The sequence below is a fragment of the Salmo salar genome, chromosome ssa23, assembly GCF_905237065.1.
Source record: "Salmo salar chromosome ssa23, Ssal_v3.1, whole genome shotgun sequence".
Classification (NCBI taxonomy): Eukaryota; Metazoa; Chordata; class Actinopteri; order Salmoniformes; family Salmonidae; genus Salmo; species Salmo salar.
Genome location: NC_059464.1, coordinates 34,474,471 through 34,498,311, shown reverse-complemented (window position 1 = coordinate 34,498,311; position 23,841 = coordinate 34,474,471). Strand labels below are relative to the sequence as shown.

General features: G+C 46.0%; 1 protein-coding gene across 5 annotated transcripts in view; it reads right to left on the bottom strand.

The window, feature by feature from the left end:
* The window catches only part of LOC106584470 (SRSF protein kinase 2), an 88,972-nt gene that overhangs the window by 6,951 nt on the left and 58,180 nt on the right, over positions 1–23,841 (bottom strand). For 4 of the 5 annotated variants that reach the window (XM_014169832.2, XM_014169833.2, XM_014169838.2 and 1 more), the window contains 10 exons: positions 12,077–12,228; positions 10,275–10,383; positions 9,384–9,471; positions 9,132–9,219; positions 8,921–9,027; positions 7,380–7,545; positions 5,933–5,958; positions 5,468–5,780; positions 3,589–4,491; positions 452–567 (listed from right to left, as the gene is read on the bottom strand). In XM_014169832.2, coding sequence (XP_014025307.2) covers positions 452–567; positions 3,589–4,491; positions 5,468–5,780; positions 5,933–5,958; positions 7,380–7,545; positions 8,921–9,027; positions 9,132–9,219; positions 9,384–9,471; positions 10,275–10,383; positions 12,077–12,228 — 2,068 coding nt within the window. The remainder of the gene's footprint in view (positions 1–451; positions 568–3,588; positions 4,492–5,467; positions 5,781–5,932; positions 5,959–7,379; positions 7,546–8,920; positions 9,028–9,131; positions 9,220–9,383; positions 9,472–10,274; positions 10,384–12,076; positions 12,229–23,841) is intronic. The other variant, XM_014169835.2, reaches the window with a different exon arrangement.

Sequence of the window (23,841 nt, the reverse complement as noted above, 5' to 3'; positions counted from 1 at the left end):
GACAGTGAGGAAGAGAGAGGAGAGAGATAGGATAAAGAGAGAGGAGGAAGGAGAAAGAGAGGAGCGAGAGAGAAGAGCGAGAGAGGGGAAAGAGAGAGGAAGAGGAGAGAGAGAGGGGAGAGAGAAGAGATGGATAAACTATATTGTATACTGTATATTATGCATCTGTGTCTATTGCAAAACACCCATACACATACTGTGCACCAGGGCTCTCCAACTGTTCCTGGAGAGCTACCGTCCAGTAGGTTTTCACTCCAACCCTAAGCAAGCACACCTGATTCTAATAATTAGCTGGTTGAAAAGCTGAACCAGCTTAGTTACAACTGGGTTGGAGTGAAAACCTGCAGGAGGGTAGCTCTCCAGGAAAAGGGTTTGAGAACCCTATACACACACTCATATACCTCCGCGTGCGTGCGCGCACACACACACACACACACACACACAAACTTACCACCCAGCAGGCGTTGCCCAGGTCAGCTATCTTGACTCGGAGTGTGTCAGCGTTGCGAGGGTCCAGGGGGTTAACCAGGAGGTCTGCTGCTTTGGCCTTGGCTAGAACCACATCATCTAGTTAGGATAAATGTGTTATTGTTGGGGAAAAGGACAGGCAGCAGGCAGAGAATGTCCAGCACGTGTGTCTCTATGACTTCATGTCAAATCAAATCAAATGTTATTAGTCACATGCGCCGAATACAACAGGTGTAGACCTTACAGTGAAATGCTTACTTAAAAGCACCTAACCAACAATGCAGTTTAAAAAAATACAGATAAGAATAAGAAAAAAAGTAACAAGTGATTAAAGAGCAGCAGTAAAATAACAGTAGCGAGACTATATACAGGGGGTACTGGTACAGAGTCAATGTGCGGGGGCACCGGTTAGTTGAGGTAATATGTACATGGAGGTAGAGTTATTTAAGTGACTATGCATAGATGACAACAACAGAGAGTAGCAGCGGTGCAAAAGGAGGGGGGGGGGGGGGGGCAATGCAAATAGTCTAGGTAGCCATTTGATTAGGTGCTCAGGAGTCTTATGGCTTTGGGGTAGAAGCGGTTTAGAAGCCTCTTGGACCTAGACTTGCCATGCGGTAGCAGAGAGAACAGTCTATGACTAGGGTGGCTGGTGTCTTTGACAATTTTTAGTGCCTTCCTCTGACACTGCCTGGTATAGAGGTCCTGGATGGCAGGAAGCTTGGCCCCGGTGATGTACTGGGCCATTCGCACTACCCTCTGTAATGCCTTGCGGTCGGAGGCCGAGCAGTTGTCCTACCAGGCAGTGATGCAACCAGTCAGGATGCTCTCGATGGTGCAGCTGTAGAACGTTTTTGAGGATCTGAGGACTCATGCCAGATATTTTCAGTCTCCTGAGGGGTAATAGGTTTTGCAGTGCCCTCTTCACGACTGTCTTGGTGTGCTTGGACCATGTTAGTTTGTTGGTGATGTGGACACCAAGGAATTTGAAGCTCTCAACCTGCTCCACTGCAGCCCCGTCAATGAAAATGGGGGCATGCGCTGTCCTCTTTTTTCTGTACTCCACAATCATCACGTTGAGAGAGAGGTTGTTGTCCTGGCACCACATGGCCAGGTCTCTGACCTCCTCCCTATAGGCTGTCTCGTCGTTGTCGGTGATCAGGCCTACCACTGTAGTGTTATCGGCAAACGTAATGATGGTGTTAGAGTCGTGCCTGTCCATGAAGTTATGAGTGAACAGGTAGTACAGGAGGGGACTGAGTACGTTCCCCTGAGGGGCCTTGTGTTGAGGATCAGCTTGGCGGATGTGTTGTTACCTACCCTTACCACCTGGGCGCAGCCCGTCAGGAAGTCCAGGATCCAGTTGCAGAGGGAGGTGTTCAGTCCCAGGGTCCTTAGCTTATTGATGATCTTTGATGGCACTATAGTGTTGAACGTTAAGTTGTAGTCAATGAATAGCACTCTCACATAGGTGTTCCTTTTGTCCAGGTGGGAAAGAGCAGTGTGGAGTGCAATAGAGAGTGCATCATCTGTGGATCTGTTGGGGCGGTATGCAAATTGGAGTGGGTTTCTGGGATAATGGTGTTGATGTGAGCCATGACCAGCCTTTCAAAGCACTTCATGACTACAGACGTGAGTGCTGTGGGTCGGTAGTCATTTAGGCAGGTTACCTTAGTGTTCTTGGGCACAGGCACTATGGTGGTCTGCTTAAAACATGTTGTTATTACAGACTCGGATAGGGAGAAGTTGAAAATGTCAGTGAAGACACTTGCCAGTTGGTCAGCGCATGCTCGGAGTACATGTCCTGGTAATCTGTCTGGCCCTGCGGACTTGTGAATGTTGACCTGTTTAAAGGTCTTTCTCACATCAGCTGCGGAGAGCGTGATCACACAGTCTTTCGGGAACAGCTGATGCTCTCATGCATGATTTAGTGCTATTTGCCTCGAAGCAAGCATATTAGTAGTTTACAATCCTGTAGCTTAGCATCGGCTTCATCTGACCACATTTTTATTGATCTAGTCACTGGTGCTTCCTGCTTTCATTTTTGCCTGTAAGCAGGAATCAGGTGGATAGAATAATGGTCAGATTTGCCAAATGGAAGGCAAGGCAGAGCTTTGTATGCGTCTCTGTGTGTGGAGTAAAGGTGGTCCAGAGTAGTTCTTCCTCTCGTTGCACATTTAACATGCTGATAGAAATTTGGTAAAACGGATTTAAGTTTCCCTGCATTAAAGTCCCCGGCTACTAGGAGTGCCGCCTCTGGGTGGGTGTTTTCTTGTTTGCTTATGGCGGAATACAGCTCATTCAATGCTGTCATAGTGCCAGTCTCTGACTGTGGTGGTATGTAAAAAGCTACGAAAAATATAGATGAAAACTCTCTAGGTAGATAGTGTGGTCTACAGCTTATCATGAGATACTCTACCACAGGCGAGCAATAGCTTGAGACTTCCTTAGATATCGTGCACCAGCTGTTGTTTACAAAAATACATAGTCCGCCACCACTTGTCTTACCAGACACCGCTGTTCTATCCTGCCAGTACAGCGTATAACCAGCCAGCTGTATGTTGATAGTGTCGTCGTTCAGCCACGACTACGTGAAGCATAGGATATTACAGTTTTGAATGTCCTTTTGGTAGTTTCATTTATTGCATCATCGATTTTATTCTCCAAAGATTGCATGTTTGCTAGCAGAATGGAAGGAAGTGGGGGTTTATTTGATCACCTACGAATTCTCAGAAGACAGCCTGCCCTCTGGCCCCTTTTTCTCCGTCTTCTCTTCACGCAAATCCCAGGGATCTGGGCCTGTTCTCGAGAAAGCAGTAAATCGTTCGCGTCAGACTCGTCAGATTCTGATGTCCAGAAGTTATTTTCGGTCATAAGAGATGGTAGCGGCAATATATGTACAAAATAAAATAAAAAATTAGAAATGTACAAGTTACAAACAACGCAAACAAACTAACAAAAAACACAATCGGTTGGGGACACACTTCCCTACCTCCTCCCCCACACGAGAAGGCCTTCTTCTCAGGCGCCATTTTAGCTGTATATGCACATCTGTGTCCATGCATGTGGGTGAAAGAGTGAAAGAGAGAGCAAAATAGAGAGAAAGGAGAAATATCTCACCTTTAGGCGTGTCTCCAGTGCTTGAGGACGACACAGTACGACTGCGGTCTGCAGTGGGGCTGTGAGGGGAGGTCCCGGACCCCGATTGACCAGCTTCGCCCACTGTGACGGGGCTACCCGGGTCAGGGTCCAGAGGCAGGTCGGGGAAGCGTGGCGCCGTGCCCCTGTGGCGCTGCGCCCCGTTGGTCAGGCCTGGCGTGACCACCTCGCCATTGAAGAGCTCGTAGGAGGAGCTGAGAGAGCTTTGATCCCTGTCCGTGCAGCTAATCTCTGACTCTACCAGAGGGCAGTGCAGAGGGATGGGGGAGGAGGTAGGAGCTGGGGGGTTGGCTCTGGGAAATCTCTCCCTGTCCCTCTCCTCACCCCCTAGGAGGACATGGCCATTGGTTTTGGGGGTGTTGTTGTTGTGTCCCATGGTGGTGGAGATGGAGTTGGTGAGGTCGTCAGCGCCCGTTTCTGTTTCATCAGCATCGTCGTCTTCATCATCGTCATCATCATCGTCTTCGTCATCATCGTCGTCATCGTCGTCCTCCTCCTCTTCCTCTTTGTCCTTTTCCTGCTCCTTGGTCTCCTCACCCTTCACCTCCTCCTCTGTTCTTGGTTCCTCTTTCTCATCTTTTTCGGCAAGACCTGGAACCAAGTCTTCCTCATCCTCTTCTTCCCCATCTTCCTCCTCCTCCTCCTCATTGTCATTCTCTTCCTTAACCTCCTCTTTCTCCCCCTCCTCACCCTCTCCCTCTGGGTTCGTGGTAGCTCCGTTGCCATCCCCAGGTGTAGTGGTGGTGGGTGTGGGGTTCTGTGTCTCTGTCTCTGGGGTAGGGCTGGGGGTGGGCTCCCCCTCTGGCTCTGCTGCTGCCTCTGGGGTGGGGGGCACCTCTGACTGTTCCTGAGGTGTGGCTGCACCTGAAAGACAGGGGGAGAGAAAGAGTGGAGGAGTGAAAAAGAGAGAAGGGAGAGAGGCAGAGAGAGAGGGTGGGAGGAAAGCGAGAGCTTGGGTTAGACTGTAGCTGTTTATGAATCCGCCTTGCATTTCTCCCACGCAGTACATTGAGTTATGACCCAGCGGGTCAGATCAGAAGACTGGCTTAATAGGGGCATGCTTTCCGGTAGTTATTTTTGGTCACCTGCAAGAGTAAATGTAATTCCGGTTAATCTGTTCTGTTGTATTGTTATCACATGTTAAGGTTGAACATTGACATTTTGGTAGATTCAATGACGCTTACAGAAGTGTATGAGTTCCACAACTTTGCTGCAATATGTAAATAATATGTTATCAATTTTATCTCAAAATATGTAATGTGCACAAATATTCAAGGAAAATGCTATTTTGAGGTATACAAACTTAACATGATGAACAGGAATTAAATTTACTCTCACGGGTGGCCAAAAATTATTATTTGAAAGCCACGGCCCTAATAGGCCAAACCTCTTGAAAAGAACCTATGAATTACATTAAAAAAGACCCAGGTGCTGGGTTAACCCAACGTGAAAGTCAACAAAAACCCAATTGATGATTAAATTAAGCCATGTTTGGGTAATTCAACAACCCAACTGGCTGGGTAAAAATAACCTAGCATGTGTTCTGTCCAATATTTACCCACCACTGGGTTACCAAATAACCCAAATGTTGTTGTTTTTAACCCGGCACTTTTTAGAGTGTCAGCCTAGTGTGGGTGGAGAGGTTGGAGGCCGGCCCATCCTCCTCCAGTTCTCCATTCAATTCTATTCACTCTCAGCTTGGTACAGCACTCTATCCACACAGCTCTGACACACACACACACACACACACAATGGAATGAGTGAATAACCAACACATTGAGTGAATGAATATAAAACCATCACCACCACACTGATTGACAATCAAACCATGTCAACTCACAGGTGTGATTGGTTAGCCTGGTTGGCCTCTCCCTCTCCGTCTCTCCTTCCTCCTCCTCGTCTCCATCCTCTTCATCGTCATCGTCTTCGTCATCACTCTCGCCCAGTGCGACGGCGGGCCCCAGTGCCGCGTTGCGGGGTGTGTGTTTTGGGGAGTGTGTGTCCCCCTCACCATCGGGGCCCTCTGTGGCCCTCTGTTTCTCAGCCTCCCTCTCCAGGGCCTCGATCTCCCGCATGCGTATCTCCAACAGCTCGGTCTGACGCTTCTGTTTTTTCTTCAGCTTCTTCTTCTTGTTCTTAGAGATCTTCCCTACCTAGAGAAAAGGAGAGAGGAGGAGGAGAGAGGATGAGGAAGAGTCCATTAAAGTCACTGACTTACAACGACCCATGGGCTGAGTGACTAGAATGAGATAGAAAACATTGTATATTCTGCCCTGAGATTTATACAGAACATTGTGGTACTCACCGGTTTGGCTTGTGGTGCTGTGCTGACTGTTGGGATGAAACAGAGTCAGAGTCAGGAGAAAGTTCACCTTCAAACATATCATCCCCACAAGTCCTGTAATAATAATAATAATATATACCTCTGAATAAGATAACACCCCATTCAATTATTTATACCCTCTTACAGACTTCATACAGAATCTTTGGATGAACTGTGAGTTGAATGGAGGATTTAATCAAAGTCATTTCAGACAGCTTTATTCCCTTTTCCTAGATTCATAGAAATCAACCCTTTTCTCCATGTTTTACGCAATGCCCAGATACATAGAAGTCATCATCATTCCAGCCTGACTCATAGGTGTGTGAGCAGTATGAGGATGTCTGGAACAATACTGATTTCTGAGGAAAAGTAAGTCATGGAATTACCGTTAATTACAGAGGGTTCCTGTTGGTTGAGCTGAATGTGATTGACAGACAGCTCATGGAAGGGTTCATGAGGAGTTCATGAGGGGGTCAAGACCCCTAGCCTTGACTACATCCGTGTGATGTCGAGACTACTTGACCCCTGACTGCCAGGGCACACACGTGACAGGACAAACAAGTAGTAAAGTTTCAGGGAGAAGTTGAAGGAACATAGGCCAAGACAATAGGGAAGTGCGCGCTGGCCAGATAAGAATGCTTAAAAACTCTGCTTCCACCCTTTCCTCCTCTCTCCACTTGCTAAAGGCACGTTTCCGTGATCACTCTCACAAACAGCTAGCTTTTAGTGGAGCCACAAGCTCTCAAGCAATCTATGTGCCTATCAAATCAAACTAGGAGAGCGCTCTCACCAAATTGATTGGTTGGCTCAGGCAGGCAAGCTGAAGCAACAAACTAAGAGACCGCCCAACTGATTGATTCATCTGATTGATTCACAGATTCCTTAATGGTGTGACCGCTGTACTGATACACAGCAGGACACTCCTGTTATCAGAACCGCCGATAGATGAATCTACTGCTAGTAGGATAGTGGTTAAAAACAGTGAAACAGAGACTTCCCTATACTAGCATTAGACCTTGTCTTTGAGTAAGTAATTGGTCATAAGAATCAAACGGTTCATGATGAATATTACCCTCATGCCTCCTCTACAAAGAGCTCACTGTACCGATTCAACTAAGACTCAACCTCAAGTCAAGCAGCGAAAGATCTCTCTACACAGGTTTAGGGTAAAACAGTCCTAAGTACTCCTTTTAAATATATCTGACAGGCTTTATTCACAAGTCACTGTTGGACTCACAAAACACTTCACTTTGAAATGAAGACAAGGCTATAACTAACTATTTGGATAACGCTTAGAGGGATAGTTCACCTTCAAATTTTGTCAGACGGCTTAGGAAAAACTGTGATTCTTGGGTGATAATGATTCTTTTAACCCTGCTATTTCCTTCTACAGACAGTGAGTTAGTGGGTGAGGTGGTCTGTACCCTACCTGCAGATCCAGAGGGCGGGGGTGCCCCAGCCTTCTGCCACTCTGTGGCTTCCACGGCCATGCGGCGGACAAACGCATCGTCCACACACATCAGGATGTTCTCTGGCTTGATGTCCGTGTGGATGATCTTACACTTGCTGTGGAGGTAGTCCAAGCCCTGCAGAACCTACATGAACACAGGAACACAAGCGTGCACAAATGCGCACACACACACAAACACAGACACACGTGCAAGCAAACACACACACACACACACATCACAGATGAAACACCACTGATGCTCTCACAACGCTAAATGAGCCATTCCTTTGATCTTAGTCATCCTCCATCGGGGACAAGGCTGCTGTTGTTGTTTTGTTTGGTGTGTGTGTGTTTGCCAGTGTTTGATTTCAGGGGCTTTTGTATTGAAGTTGAGAGCAGTTTCTATTCATCTTCAGTGGGCTTTTCAAGTGGGAGGCAGCAGAGATGAACAGATAACTTTAATTCACATGCTGCTCTGCTCTGGTCTTCAGGGGGAAGGGAAAGGCCTGTGAAGGCCTTGTGAAGTCAACAACATGTATTGTACTGAACTGGACTGGCCTGCAGTAGTGCCTCTGGCTGGCAATATCACTTCTCTTCCTCTCATTGTTGGTGCAAATAAAGAGTGTTTATGGAAGTGAAAGTGATGTGTGTATGTGAATGTGTCTGAGTCAAGTAAATGAGGATGTGTGAGTGTGTGCTTGCGTGCGCGAGTTTGTGTCCGTTTGTGCATGAATGCATGAGTGTGTGTTAGTGCTTTTTAAGGTCTGTTCGGTTTCGGTTAGATTATTTACAAAATAGTCACGGTTTTGATTAATACGATTTAAAAAAAACATTAAAAGGCACTATGTATTATGTGAATACTGTGACAACAACAAAACAATGAATACAAGTCCTATGATGGTAGTGACTGCCCATTACTGGTTATCACTTATTAACCATCATTTATTCACATTACTTTAATAAAATATGTATGTTGTGTATATTAGTTTATTTGATAAATGTATTATTTCATTCCAATTCATCATCTCATCTCTAGAGATGTTGCCTATGCTGTCTGACAAAACCCCTATTTTAGTAGATCTTCAAAGTAAACAAGGCATACTTTTATGACTGCTGAATACCAAAAATCAATCACTTAGATCATTTACTTTCAGGTAGAGATACCTCGCGAAGCAACTGTTCTCTATCCCTCTCGCATGTTCTACTGTCCTTTCTCTCCCTTCCATGTCTGCCCCACACAGACCAGACAAGTAAGTGTGCAGTGGATTATGGTCATTGTAGTTAATTACCACGTTTTCTGTGCTAAACTATGTAGAATATTGGCCTGTTGGAAACTACAAATCCCTACTACATTGCACAGTTCAGGCTGGATCTGAATTATCTAGAAAAACTGTGCACTGAGCTCCCAGAATAAAAAAACCCAGAACAAAATGGAATTCAAATAATTGAACCGATGTCGGTCAATGAGTTGTTTAAAAAACCTTTTGGTTAACCGCTCAGCACTAGCGTGTGTGGCATACCTGTTTGATAATACTCTTAACACAGGGAAGAGGAAGGCCCTGGTAGTTGGACTTGATGATCCACTTTAGAAGGTGGTGTCCCAGAACCTCAAACACCATACACACATCTGGGACAGCTGGTCAAGGAGGACCACAGCTTCATCACTGAGATACATACGCAGATATAAAGAGCATATAAGTATACACACACACCCTCTGTAGACAAGGATACGTATTCCGTTGATTCCAGAGATCTTGAAGTCGTCTATCAGCTGAACCACCATTTCTTTGTTTTGGTCAGAGGGGTCACTCTCTCTCACCTGGAGATGAACGACAAAAATAGAGAGATCAGGACGGAGGGTGTGAGAGAGATGTGCGAGGCATGGGGAAACGAAGCACACACACACACACACACACACACACACACACACACACACACACACACACACACACACACACACACACACACAGAGTCGCTACTCACACATCTGAGCAGTTTGATCTCATCCAGGGCTGTTTCTGTGTAATGCTGAGCACTCTTCACCACCTTCATCGCCACAAAGTTCTTCACCCTGAAACAAGAAACACATAACACACAGAGAGATCCATATCATATATGGGCGAGCTGTGCGATGTAACCTAGTGAACAGTGATATTCTGTCACTGAGACTGTTATCCATCAGTGTGGTTAACACTTTGGCACTGTGTCCCATTGCACTGCAGCTGCTACTGTCTACTGTGTCACTGTGTCCCATTACACTGCAGCTGCTACTGTCTACTGTGTCACTGTGTCCCATTACACTGCAGCTGCTACTGTCTACTGTGTCACTGTGTCCCATTACACTGCAGCTGCTACTGTCTACTGTGTCACTGTGTCCCATTACACTGCAGCTGCTACTGTCTACTGTGTCACTGTGTCCCATTACACTGCAGCTGCTACTGTCTACTGTGTCACTGTGTCCCATTACACTGCAGCTGCTACTGTCTACTGTGTCACTGTGTCCCATTACACTGCAGCTGCTACTGTCTACTGTGTCACTGTGTCCCATTACACTGCAGCTGCTACTGTCTACTGTGTCACTGTGTCCCATTACACTGCAGCTGCTACTGTCTACTGTGTCACTGTGTCCCATTACACTGCAGCTGCTACTGTCTACTGTGTCACTGTGTCCCATTACACTGCAGCTGCTACTGTCTACTGTGTCACTGTGTCCCATTACACTGCAGCTGCTACTGTCTACTGTGTCACTGTGTAGGAGTGGTTTTGTTGCAACCGTTGTCATGGTGATGAGTTGGTCATCGTGGTGACCCGTCTGACTCCCATTGACAGGTGTGTGTGTGTGTGTGTGTGTGTGTGTGTGTGTGAGAGACTCACTGGATGTCCCAGCACAGCCATACGGTGGAGAAGTGACCCCAGCCCAGCTTGCGGATCACATGGTACCTCCCATTGAACAAGTCCCCTATCTTCACCGGATGGTATCCACCTGAGAGAGAGAGAGAGAGAGAACAGAGAGAGAGAGAACAGAGAGAGAGAGAGAACAGAGAGAGAGAGAGAGAACAGAGAGAGAGAGAACAGAGAGAGAGAGAGAGAGAACAGAGAGAACAGAGAGAGAGAGAGAACAGAGAGAGGGAGAGAACAGAGAGAGAGAGAGAACAGAGAGAGAGAGAGAACAGAGAGAGAGAGAACAGAGAGAGAGAGAGAGAGAGAGCAGAGAGAGAGAGAGAGAACAGAGAGAGAGAGAGAGAGAACAGAGAGAGAGAGAGAACAGAGAGAGAGAGAACAGAGAGAGAGAGAACAGAGAGAAAGAGAACAGAGAGAGAGAGAGAACAGAGAGAGAGAGAGAACAGAGAGAGAGAGAGAACAGAGAGAGAGAGAGAGAGAACAGAGAGAGAGAGAGAACAGAGAGAGAGAGAACAGAGAGAGAGAGAACAGAGAGAGAGAGAACAGAGAGAAAGAGAACAGAGAGAGAGAGAGAGAACAGAGAGAGAGAGAGAACAGAGAGAGAGAGAGAACAGAGAGAGAACAGAGGGAGATACTGTTCGAAAAACCTAGATAATCAAGATACTGATACTTCGAGCCAGGCTACTGAATCTATGCTATCAGTAGGAGGGAGGGAGTGAGAGAGGATTAAGAAAGAGAGTGAGTGAGTGAGTGAGTGAGTGAGTGAGTGAGTGAGTGAGTGAGTGAGTGAGTGAGTGAGTGAGTGAGTGAGTGAGTGAGTGAGTGAGTGAGAGAGAGAAGGTCCTCACAGCTATCAGGATATCAGGCTCCTCAGCAGAAAGACCACTCCCTCTTGGCACAGACAACAACCTTGAGCCTTGGTGCTGGTGCCAAGCATATAGAGCTTCTGGCTAGAGTCACACTGCTGCAAATTACATTAGGAGCCAGCAGGGATGATATAAGAGACAGAGTAAGAGGTAGAGAGAGAGAGAAAGGAGATGAAGATATGGGTTTAAGTGTATTAGAGTGTGTGAAAGCGTCTGCATGCTTCCCAGCCGAAACGGTATTATGATGACATTTTGTGAGGTATTAGTTCTTTTTGGACTTGGTGTTGAGGCACACAACATTTTTCTAGAAGCAGGCCATAGTTTGGAGCCCTTTTTGTTTGGTCAACAGTAGGGATTCTTCAATAAAGTCTTTGTTGTCATTCAACGAGAGACGACTCGTTTTCATGCAATATTTTTCTTGGAGAAATACTGCACCAAACATTTTGTTAGATGTAAAATTGCGTGACTAAGATATCCTCGGCAAAAACTTCAAAATGAATAACATTTCTTTCGTTATTTTAGATACATTTGGACTATTTTGAGGTGAGCATATACTGGCTACAGCGTCTCAAAATGGACAAATAGTACTATTGCCACTTTTTTCTAGTTTTTCAAGCGAAGGACTTTTGAGGGAGTATGCAAGCCCACTCGGCTAGGCGCTAGCCGAACTGAAGCATGCTGACGCCTTCAGTGAGTGTGTCTAGGGAGAGGGGTGTATGCGGCATGTGTGAGAAAGACGGGAGAAAGAAAGAGTGTAGAGGTAGAGAGGTAAAGAGAGAAAGGGGGAGGAGATAAGAGTTAAGAAGACAGAACTGGATAGTTGTGTATGCACGTATAAGCTATGGAAGTTCTACACGTGTGTGTGTGCCTACGTGCGGGGGTTTGTGAGTGTGTATTATCTCCCCCCACCTTTGCAGTAGTCTGCGGGGTCCTCCTGCTCCTCATCGTCAGAGCCTAAGATCTCCTCCTCTGGCTCTGGGGGGACGGCCGGCTCAGGGGGGGGCTGGAGGGGGAGGCGGGGGAGTGGGGCAGACACCGGGGCTTTTTGCTGGGTCTCAGGCCTGACAGAGAGAGAGAGATACTGTTAGAACCTGAATTGGTTAGGGTAGGAACGACCCTTTCCGCTTACAACATACTAACACACAATTACACTAGAATCACCACTGCAGCCGATATGCTTAGCTGGATGCCATTTCTCTTTAAGACCTGATTCCATCTCGTAGCCCATCCCCAATCCTTTTCCCTAGCCTTTGGTGTTCTCAGATCTGAAAGGATTGTAAATGGAACTAGGCCCACGAGGAAGAGAAAATATACATGTCTGCTGTATTTTTAAGGGCTTAGTATCTTATCAATAAGACAGTGTGTGACTTCTCTTCCCCCTGTGAAAAGTCTGTTCCAGCCACTTTAATTCAGTGTTCTCTGTATGTTCAATGTTTAGCTATGCGGTGTGATGTTGAGGAGTGAGCTAGTTCCATAGAAACAACAGCGTGTATTCATTTAGATTACATTACATTAAATAACACTCAAACTGGACAGTTGTATCTCCATCTCTTCATTCAAAGACTCAATCATGTGTTGTCTCTATCTTCTTGCCCTTTGTACTTTTGTCTGTGCCAAATAATGTTTGTACCATGTTTTGTGCTGCTGCCATGTTGTTGTCATGTTGTGTAACTACCATGCTGTGTTGTCATGTTGTGTTGCTGCCATGCTGTGTCTTAGGTCTCTCTTTATGTAGTATTGTGGTGTCTCTCTCTGGTGATGTGTCCGATTTCTTTTATTTTATTGTTTTATCCCAGCCCCCGTCCCCGCAGGAGGCCTTTTGACTTTTGGTAGGCCGTCATTGTAAATAAGAATTTGTTCTTAACTGACTTGACTAGTTAAATAAAAAATGTAATAAAATAAAAATAATTGTTGGGTCTGCAGCTAGCAAATAAGGCATTTCACTGTACTGTACATGTGACATTAACACCCCCCCCCCACACACACACACACACACACAATACCCTTAGACTATGTACTTATACACACTCATACACACACACACACACAATACCCTTAGACTATGTACTTATACACACTCATACACACACACACACACAATACCCTTAGACTATGTACTTATACACACTCATACACACACACAATACACTTAGACTATGTACTTATACACACTCATACACACACACTCCATGCTTGGATCTGTGCCCTTGCAGCAGGATGGTCCTTAACCAAAACAATCACGTACTGTATCATAGATCACTTCCACGGGCTCAGTGCTTTTAAACTTGAGCCTGCCACACACACACATAGACACAATAACTCTGAGCCCATCCTACAGCAGTAGCCACCCTACAGGAGTAGCAGTAGCCACCCTACAGCAGTAACAGTAGCATCCTACAGCAGTAGCCACCCTACAGGAGTAGCAGTAGCCACCCTACAGCAGTAACAGTAGCCATCCTACAGCAGTAGCCACCCTACAGGAGTAGCAGTAGCCACCCTACAGCAGTAACAGTAGCCATCCTACAGCAGTAGCCACCCTACAGGAGTAGCAGTAGCAGTAGCCAACCTACAGCAGTAGCAGTAGCCACCCCACAGCAATAGCAGTAGCCACCCTACAGGAGTAGCAGTTGCCACCCTACAGGAGTAGCAGTTGCCACCCTACAGGAGTAGCAGTTGCCACTCTACAGCAGTACGGTAGCAGTAGCCACTCTACAGCAGTACGGTAGCAGTAGCCACCCTACAGCAGTAGCCACCCTACAGCAGTAGCCGTAGCCACCCTACAGCAGTAGCAGTAGCCACCCTACAGCAGTACGGTAGCAGTAGCCACCCTACAGCAGTAGCCGTAGCCACCCTACAGCAGTAGCCGTAGCCACCCTACAGCAGTACGGTAGCAGTAGCGACCCTACAGAAGTACAGTAGCAGTAGCCACCCTAGAGCAGTAGCAGTAGCCACCCTAGAGCAGTAGCAGTAGCCACCCTACAGCAGTAGCAGTAGCCACCCTACAGCAGTAGCCACCCTACAGCAGTAGCAGTAGCCACCCTACAGCAGCAGCAGTAGCCACCCTACAGCAGAAGCAGTAGCCACCCTACAGCAGTAGCCACCCTACAGCTGTAGCCACCCTACAGCAGCAGCAGTAGCCACCCTACAGCACTAGCAGTAGCCACCATACAGCAGTAGCAGTAGCAGTAGCCAACCTACAGTAGTACAGCAGAGGCAGTAGCCAACCTACAGCAGTAGCCACCCTACAGCAGTACAGTAGCAGTAGCCACCATACAGCAGAGGCAGTAGCCACTAGAGGTCGACCGAATATGATTTTTCAATGCCGATACCGATTATTGGAGGACCCAAAACCTGATGCCGATTAATCGGCCGATTTTATTTGTTTATTTATTTGTAATAATGACAATTACAACAATACTGAATGAACACTTTTATTTTAACTTAATATAATACATCAATAAAATCAATTTAGCCTCAAATAAATAATGAAACATGTTCAATTTGGTTTAAATAATGCAAAAACAAAGTGTTGGAGAAGAAAGTAAAAGTGCAATATGTGCCATGTAAAAAAGCTAACCTTTAACTTCCTTGCTCAGAACATGAGAACATATGAAAGCTGGTGGTTCCTTTTAACATGAGTCTTCAATATTCCCAGGTAAGAAGTTTTAGGTTGTAGTTATTATAGGAATTATCGGACTATTTCCGTTTGAATGAATGCTTACGAGTCTGCTGCTGCCTACCACCGCTCAGTCAGACTTCTCTATGAAATCATAGACTTAATTATGACATAATAACACACAGAAATACGAGCCTTAGGTCATTAATATGGTCAAATCAGGAAACTATAATTTCGAAAACAAAACGTTTATTCTTTCAGTGAAATACGGAACCGTTCCATATTTTATCTAACGGGTGGCATCCATAAGTCTAAATATTCCTGTTACATTGCACAACCTTCAATGTTATGTCATAATTACGTAAAATTCTGGCAAATTAGTTTGCAAGGAGCCAGGCGGCCCAAACTGTTGCATATACCCAGACTCTGCGTGCAATGAACGCAAGAGAAGAGATACAATTTCCCAAGTTTAATATTGCCTGCTAACATGGATTTATTTTATCTAAATATGCAGGTTTAAAACAATATACCTCTGTGTATTGATTTTAAGAAAGGCATTGATGTTTATGGTTAGGTACATTCGTGCAACGATTGTGTTTTTTCACAAATGTGCTTTTGTTAAATCATCACCCGTTTGGCGAAGTTGGTCTTCACACAGTTCGCAACGAGCCAGACGGCCCAAACTGCTGCATATACCCTGACTCTGTTGCACAGAAAGCAAGATAAGTGACACAATTTCCCTAGTTAAAATAAATTCATGTTAGCAGGCAATATTAACTAAATATGCAGTTTAAAAATGTATACTTGTGTATTGATTTTAAGAAAGACGTTGATGTTTATGGTTAGGTACACATTGGCACAACTACAGTGCTTTTTTCGCAAATGCGCTTGTTAAATAACCATTTGGTGAAGTAGGCTGTGATTCAATGATAAATTAACAGGCACCGCATCGATTATATGCAACGCAGGACAAGCTAGATAAACTAGTAATATCAGCTAGATAAACTAGTAATATAGCCACCCCACAGCAGTAGCAGTAGCCACCCCACAGCAGTAGCCACCCCACAGCAGTAGCAGTAGCCACCCTACAGCAGTAGCCGTAGCCACCCTACAGCAGTAGCCGTAGCCACCCTACAGCAGTAGCCGTAGCCACCCTACAGTACTAGCCACCCCACAGCAGTAGCAGTAGCCACCCCACAGCAGTAGCAGTAGCCACCCTACAGCAGTAGCAGTAGCCACCCTACAGCAGTAGCAGTAGCCACCCCACAGCAGTAGCAGTAGCCACCCCACAGCAGTAGCAGTAGCCACCCTACAGCAGTAGCAGTAGCCACCCTACAGCAGTAGCAGTAGCCACCCTACAGCAGTAGCAGTAGCCACCCTACAGCAGTAGCAGTAGCCACCCTGTAGCAGTAGCCACCCCACAGCAGTAGCAGTAGCCACCCCACAGCAGTAGCAGTAGCCACCCCACAGCAGTCGCAGTAGCCACCCCACAGCAGTTGCAGTAGCCACCCTGCAGCAGTAGCCACCCCACAGCAGTCGCAGTAGCCACCCCACAGCAGTTGCAGTAGCCACCCTGCAGCAGTAGCAGTAGCCACCCCACAGCAGTCGCAGTAGCCACCCCACAGCAGTCGCAGTAGCCACCCCACAGCAGTCGCAGTAGCCACCCCACAGCAGTAGCAGTAGCCACCCTACAGCAGTAGCAGTAGCCACCCCACAGCAGTCGCAGTAGCCACCCTACAGCAGCAGCAGTAGCCACCCCACAGCAGTAGCAGTAGCCACCCTTCAGCAGTAGCCACCCTACAGCAGCAGCCACTCTACAGCAGTAGCAACCCTACAGCAGCAGCAGTAGCAACCCTACAGCAGCAGCAGTAGCCACCCCACAGCAGTAGCAGTAGCCACCCTACAGCAGTAGCCACCCCACAGCAGCAGCAGTAGCCACCCCACTGCAGTAGCAGTAGCCACCCTACAGCAGTAGCAGTAGCCACCCCACAGCAGTAGCAGTAGCCACCCCACAGCAGTAGCAGTAGCCACCCCACAGCAGTAGCAGTAGCCACCCCACAGCAGTAGCAGTAGCCACCCTACAGCAGAAGCAGTAGCCACCCTACAGCAGTAGCCACCCCACAGCAGCAGCAGTAGCCACCCCACAGCAGTAGCAGTAGCCACCCTACAGCAGAAGCAGTAGCCAACCTACAGCAGAAGCCAGCCCACTTCAGTGTGTCTGTGTACATCTCAACTGTTGACTTTGAGACTGGTGTTTTGAGGGTACTATTTCATTTCTAAGTGACCCCAAACTTTTAAACGGTAGTGTATGTGAGAGTGGATTCAGACTGTGTGTGGAAAATGAATTAAGACTGAGACTCTCTCCAATACAACCCAACATTGCAGAGTTATGTGCATCCTTTCAAGCACACCATTCTCATTAACTTGTGGTGAATTATTCACAATTTTCGATGAACAAATACGGTTCTATATGTAAGATGGTTAAATAAAGAGCCAAATTATTGATTATTATTATTTGTGCCCTGGTCCTATAAGAGCTCTTTGTCACTTGCCACGAGCCGGGTTGTGACAAAAACACACACTCATTCTTATGTTTAATAAATGTATCGTATAGTGTGTGTGGCAGGCTTACAATGATGGCAAAAAACAACATTTGCGAGTACGCTGACCCTGGTGCTAGAGGGGGTACGCAGCTGGAGGTTGAATGTTTGAAGGGGTACGGGACTATGAAAAGTTTGGGAACCACTGATCTAGAGCAACACAAGGCTGGAAGACATGGATGTCGATTAAGGCAGGCCCCCTGCACACCTCTGATTAAAAGGGGTTGGGTTAAATGCGGAAAACACATTTCAGTTGAATGCATTCAGTTGTCCAACTGACTAGGTATCCCCCTTTTCCTTTCCTCCAGTGTCTAAAACAGCATAGCGTTCCGCGAAGGACAACATAGACACTTAGCATTGAGATTACTACAGTAACACATGCGCACTTACAAACACAGAGACACATATAGCTTACTTACTTCTCGTGTTCTTCTTATTTCTATTTGTCGTGTGTTTTTGTTCTACATTAAACATTTTAGTACTACATTGATATTGATTACTGCATTGTTGGGTCTGCAGCTAGCAAATAAGGCATTTCACACACACACACACACACACACACACACACACACACACACACACACACACACACACACACAATACACTTAGGCTATGTACTTATACACACTCATACACACACACTCCATGCTTGGATCTGTGCCCTTGCAGCAGGATGGTCCTTAAACAAAACAATCACGTACTGTATCATAGATCACTTCCACGGGCTCAGTGCTTTTAAACTTGAGCCTGCCACACACACACATAGCCACAATAACTCTGAGCCCATCCTACAGCAGTAGCCACCCTACAGGAGTAGCAGTAGCCACCCTACAGCAGTAACAGTAGCATTCTACAGCAGTAGCCACCCTACAGGAGTAGCAGTAGCCACCCTACAGCAGTAACAGTAGCCATCCTACAGCAGTAGCCACCCTACAGGAGTAGCAGTAGCAGTAGCCACCCTACAGCAGTAGCAGTAGCCACCCTACAGCAGTAGCAGTAGCCACCCTACAGGAGTAGCAGTAGCCACCCTACAGGAGTAGCAGTAGCCACCCTACAGGAGTAGCAGTTGCCACCCTACAGGAGTAGCAGTTGCCACCCTACAGGAGTAGCAGTTGCCACTCTACAGCAGTACGGTAGCAGTAGCCACTCTACAGCAGTACGGTAGCAGTAGCCACTCTACAGCAGTAGCCACCCTACAGCAGTAGCCGTAGCCACCCTACAGCAGTAGCCGTAGCCACCCTACAGCAGTAGCAGTAGCCACCCTATAGCAGTAGCCAGCCTACAGCAGCAGCAGTAGCCACCCTACAGCAGTAGCCACCCTACAGCAGCAGCAGTAGCCACCCTACAGCAGTAGCCACTCTACAGCAGTGGCAGTAGCCACCCTACAGCAGTAGCCACCCTACAGCAGTAGCAGTAGCCACCCTATCGCAGTAGCCACCCCACAGCAGTAGCAGTAGCAGTAGCCACCACACAGCAGTAGCCACCCCACAGCAGTAGCAGTAGCCACCCCACAGCAGTAGCAGTAGCCACCCCACAGCAGTAGCAGTAGCCACCCTACAGCAGTAGCAGTAGCCACCCTACAGCAGTAGCAGTAGCCACCCTATAGCAGCAGTAGCCACCCTACAGCAGTAGCCACTGTACAGCAATAGCAGTAGCCACCCTACAGCAGAAGCCAGCCCACTTCAGTGTGTCTGTGTACATGTATGTGTGTATTGGGGCATGCAAATGTGTGTGGATATGTGCGTGTGTCACATGAGGTTGGTGGCACCTTAATTGGGGAGGACGGGCTCATTATAACGACTGGAGTGGAATCAGTGGAATGGTATCAAATACATCAAACACATGGTTCCCAGGTGTTTGATGCCATTCCATTCACTCCGTTACAGCCATTATTGTGAGCCGTCCTCCCCTTAGCAGCCTCCACTGGTGGGTGTAATGTGCATGTGTGTGTGTGTTAATTCATACTGTAGGGAACAATGTACATCCTAGAACACACACACACGGATGTGTGTTTGTGTCTATCGCACACCCATCACCACTGTGACCACTCATACACACAACAGCAACACACACCCATCACCACTGTGACCACTCATACACACAACAGCAACACACACCCATCACCACTGTGACCACTTATACACACAACAGCAACACACACCCATCACCACTGTGACCACTCATACACACAACAGCAACAACAGAACCAGAATGTTTCTGAGTGCATGGAAATCCCATGTCAAACAACAACAGCAGCAAGGCAGGAACTAACTCTTAGAGTGCGTTCTAAAGGGCACCCATATTCCCTACATAGAGCACTACTTTTGACCAGGGCCCATCAACAGTAGTGCACTATGTAGGGAATAGGGTGCCATTTGGGACACATACTTGGACAAAGCAGCTGATTCAGAGCAGTTGGGTTAAATGCGAAAGACACATTTCGGTTGAATGCATTCAGTTGTGCAACTGACTAGGTATTCCCTTTCACAGAGCTAATCACTGGCTGCCATTCTCCTCATTGCAGACATGCCAGTCCAGGCTGTAGTCAGCTGACACAGCAGCAAGGGGATGCATGTTTTGGGGCACTGAGCAAATTCTAGGTCTTGTGAGCAGAAACTTGAATGTTGTGAGAATTTTGTTCAACTTCCGGCGCGCGTTTACAGTGAACACTGACGCTGGACCCTTACAGTTTTAGACAGTAGCCAATAGACTATTGCGGCTATTTAAGCATAATGTCGGTCTACAAACAAAACCAATGGAGCAAATCTCAAACTTTTCAAATGAAAATAGCTTTGATTTCAATGATATAGCCTACAGTAGCCTGTTTGTGGTGTTCAATGCAGGCCTACATTACATGAGAATTATTTAAACGTTTTTACAATATGAAGGGCTTGACATGAATTAACTATTTTTTACTTGGTCTGTAACACCATGGGCGAAATAGGTGACTGTAAATTGCATTGCATTCTGTTATGTGATGCACGAAACCACTTTACAAAATAAAAGTTATTATTACTGTACAGAGAATTAGACAATGTGTAGGCTATCCCTCTGCCTATTGGTTTATTTGCATATGTCTCAAAATACAACACTGCCCCTTTAATTAAGACAAACTTTTTACCCGACTGGCTTTTCAAAGAAATGTAGCCTACACGTGTTGTGCTCTTGTAGGACGCAGTAACTCCCCATTGCTGACCTATACTTATCTATAACTGGGCTAATAATGCGCTAACTAGCAAAGAATATAAACAAATGTGCACATGTGCGGTCTGAACTGAACATATGAAAAGCGCATTCACTCCAGGATGATTGAAAGGCAGGTGCTACCCCTGCAAAAATTACAGACTCAATATTTCAAAGTTAAACTTGTTTTGGTTTGTTACATTGAAAAGAGGTTAATTTAATGTTGATTCATCACAGAAAAAAAACGAATCTATATAGTGCAAACTAACGCGGCGAACTCAGAAGTTCAATCTCTTTCGTCTTTGCGCGGCCTTGCATTTCTTCTGTGAGCAGCAGTGCTGGGGGAGGTGGGCGCCGCGCACGCGCGCAGTTTAGAGGAAACATTGGGGATAACCCCATCTTATTTTTCCACAGGACAAATGCATTAACAATTTGTTTTGTGGCTAAACAGGGTTGTTGGTTTCTAGATGGTTAAGTGTCACATTGCTATAAGTAGTGTAATTACGTAAGGGATAATCAATGAGGGGGCTATGCGTTATATGGAAAATAATGAACGACAATAATGAATGACGTGGAAGGTGTGTTCCATGACGTGCTAGCGGAGTGGAACTGACCTTCCACAGAGTTGCATTCTTTTCCAGAGAAGGCATAGAGCCCAGCGTTGATTATCCCTTTTATACCATGGCTAATATTTAACACATTTGCTACTAGAGATGTTCATTTGCTGGTTGAAATGTGTTAAACATCCACTGAAGTAGCTAGCAAGTTTACTAGGTAGCTACAGTAGTTACCAATGATAGCTAAACTAGCACGTCTGTTTGTTTGGTTAACTAAACCATAGGGTGGCGCACAATCGGCTCAGTGTCGTCCGGGTTTGCAGGGGTAGGCCGTCATTGTAAATAAGAATTTATTCTTAACTGACTTGCCTAGTTAAATAAAGGTTAAATAAAAAAATTAAAAACTGCCGTGCATGCTAATTGGCTGACAGCCGTGGTATATCAGACCGTATACCATGGGTATGACAACTTTTTACTGCTCTAATTAAGTTGATAACCTGTTTATAATAGCAATAATCTGGGGTTTGTGGTATATGGCCAATATACCACGGCTAAGGGCTTCGCGTGTGTGTGTGTGACCATGTGTTTGTAAACAGCGCCACGGGTGGGATGCCCTGTAAGTGTGTTTGTGTGTGTGTGTGTGTGTGTGTGTGTGTGTGTGTGTGTGTGTGTGTGTTTGAGCAGGAGCTGAGTGACATGGGGGTTGGAGAGGGATTAGAAATGGAAAAACAAACAGGGAAACTCCAGCATTCTTTCTCTCTCCAAACTCCAGGGACAAAAACATGGAATAATGAGGAAAGGCAAATACACACACACACACACACACACACACACACACACACACACACACACACACACACACACACACACACACACACACACACACACGGAGCGAGAGATAGAGAGAGAAATGTACCGGTAGTTGATTAAGTAAATCATCTCTCAGTGTGAGTATAAGAGAGCAGAGCACAAAGGTCTCTTATTCAGGAAAATAGTTCAACGTTGTTTATCATTCTCCTGCTAAATGGGAGAGGAAGACAAACTCTTCTCCCTAACGTCAGGACAGAAGAGTCCCTGCCCATCTGAGTCCCTGCCCAAAGTGTTTTTCTTACAATTTTCCTACTCAATGACTTTGCTGGTAACTTCTTTATTGAGGAAGAATGAACTGACTATGCCTGTGATATGTGGTTGTCTTACCTAGTTATCTGTATACTAACTAAGTCACTCTGGATAAGAGCGTCTGCTAATATAGACATTTTTTACATTGAAAAAGTTGAGAAGCCGTCTTTGTCAGCTCAAATCCCTAATTCTAGGGGCCTCCCGAGTGGCGCAGCGGCCTAAGGCTGTTAGGGGAGGGTTTGGCCGGCCTGGATGTCTTTGTTCCATCGCGCTCTGGTGACTCCTGTTGCGGGCCGGGCTCAGTGCACGCTGACACGGTCGCCAGTTGTACGGTGTTTCCTCCGACACGTTGGTGTGGCTGGCTGCCGGGTTAAGCGAGCAGTGTGTCAAGAAGCAGTGCGGCTTGGCAGGGTCGTGTTTTGGAGGACACATGTCTCTCGACCTTTGCCTCTCCATACGGGATTTGCAGCAACGGGACCAGACTGTAACTACCAATTGGATAGCATGAAATTGGGGAAAAAGTAAATAAATAAAAATGTCCCTAATTCTGTGCGAACCCATTGCAGTTGTATGGACATAGTCATGGGTCCACACATTGTGTGCAATTAGTGATGGGGGAGGGGATATATTGCAATATTATTTTTGCGCTAGTTTGCTGTACCTGCACCAAAACATCAGTATCTACACTTGTTCTCCATCTTCTTTTTAAATAGGGAGTCCATTTGTTTTCAGCATTTTTATTTCCATGACTGCTCAAAACTCATTTTCTCATGGCTCTCTCTTGTTCCTCTGCAGCAGACATATGATGAGCAATATGTTTGGAACATTGAATCACAATAAAATCACAGTAATGAATCGCAATACATATAAAATCCTGAGAATCACAATACATATAGAATCCTGAGAATCACAATACATATAGAATCCTGAGAATCACAATACATATCGTATCAGCATTTAAGTATTGTGATATCATATTGTGAGATCCCTGGCAATTCCCAGCCCTATGTGCAATGAACATGAAGTTTAGTAATATGATGTAGTATGAGATCTCAAGGCTTGTCAACAGCCTAAACATCTGTAGCAAGGAAAAGGCGGCTGTGTGCCTCCTCCTTTCAGATAGAACAACGTCAGTGTACCCCTGCTCATTCAGTAACATCTGTCCTTAAGAACCACTGTCACATATTGTTGGCCCGTCACCAAGGAAACATATTGATTACCTAGCACCTACTCTATATCACTAAGGTAATGTACTGAATACTGAGCATTCTTGATGCCAAGGTAACACATTTAATATCGATGGAACACCACTGTCACCTAGGGAACCAATTGATTAGGCCTACCATTATACACCCTTGCTGGTAAATCGGCATGTCTAACTCTGAACATCTTGGTAGGGCAAGGAAAAGGCAACCTAGGGGTTAACCCATTTCACCTTGGTAACATAGACCTAGCGCTAACTGAACACACTGATTTCACCTAGTAGGTAATACCATAGAAATAGGGAATATAGATTATATTTCTATCGGCAACACAGATCATATAATTCAGTGAATTATAGGATCTACATTATATAGGTAACACTGATACCTGAACACA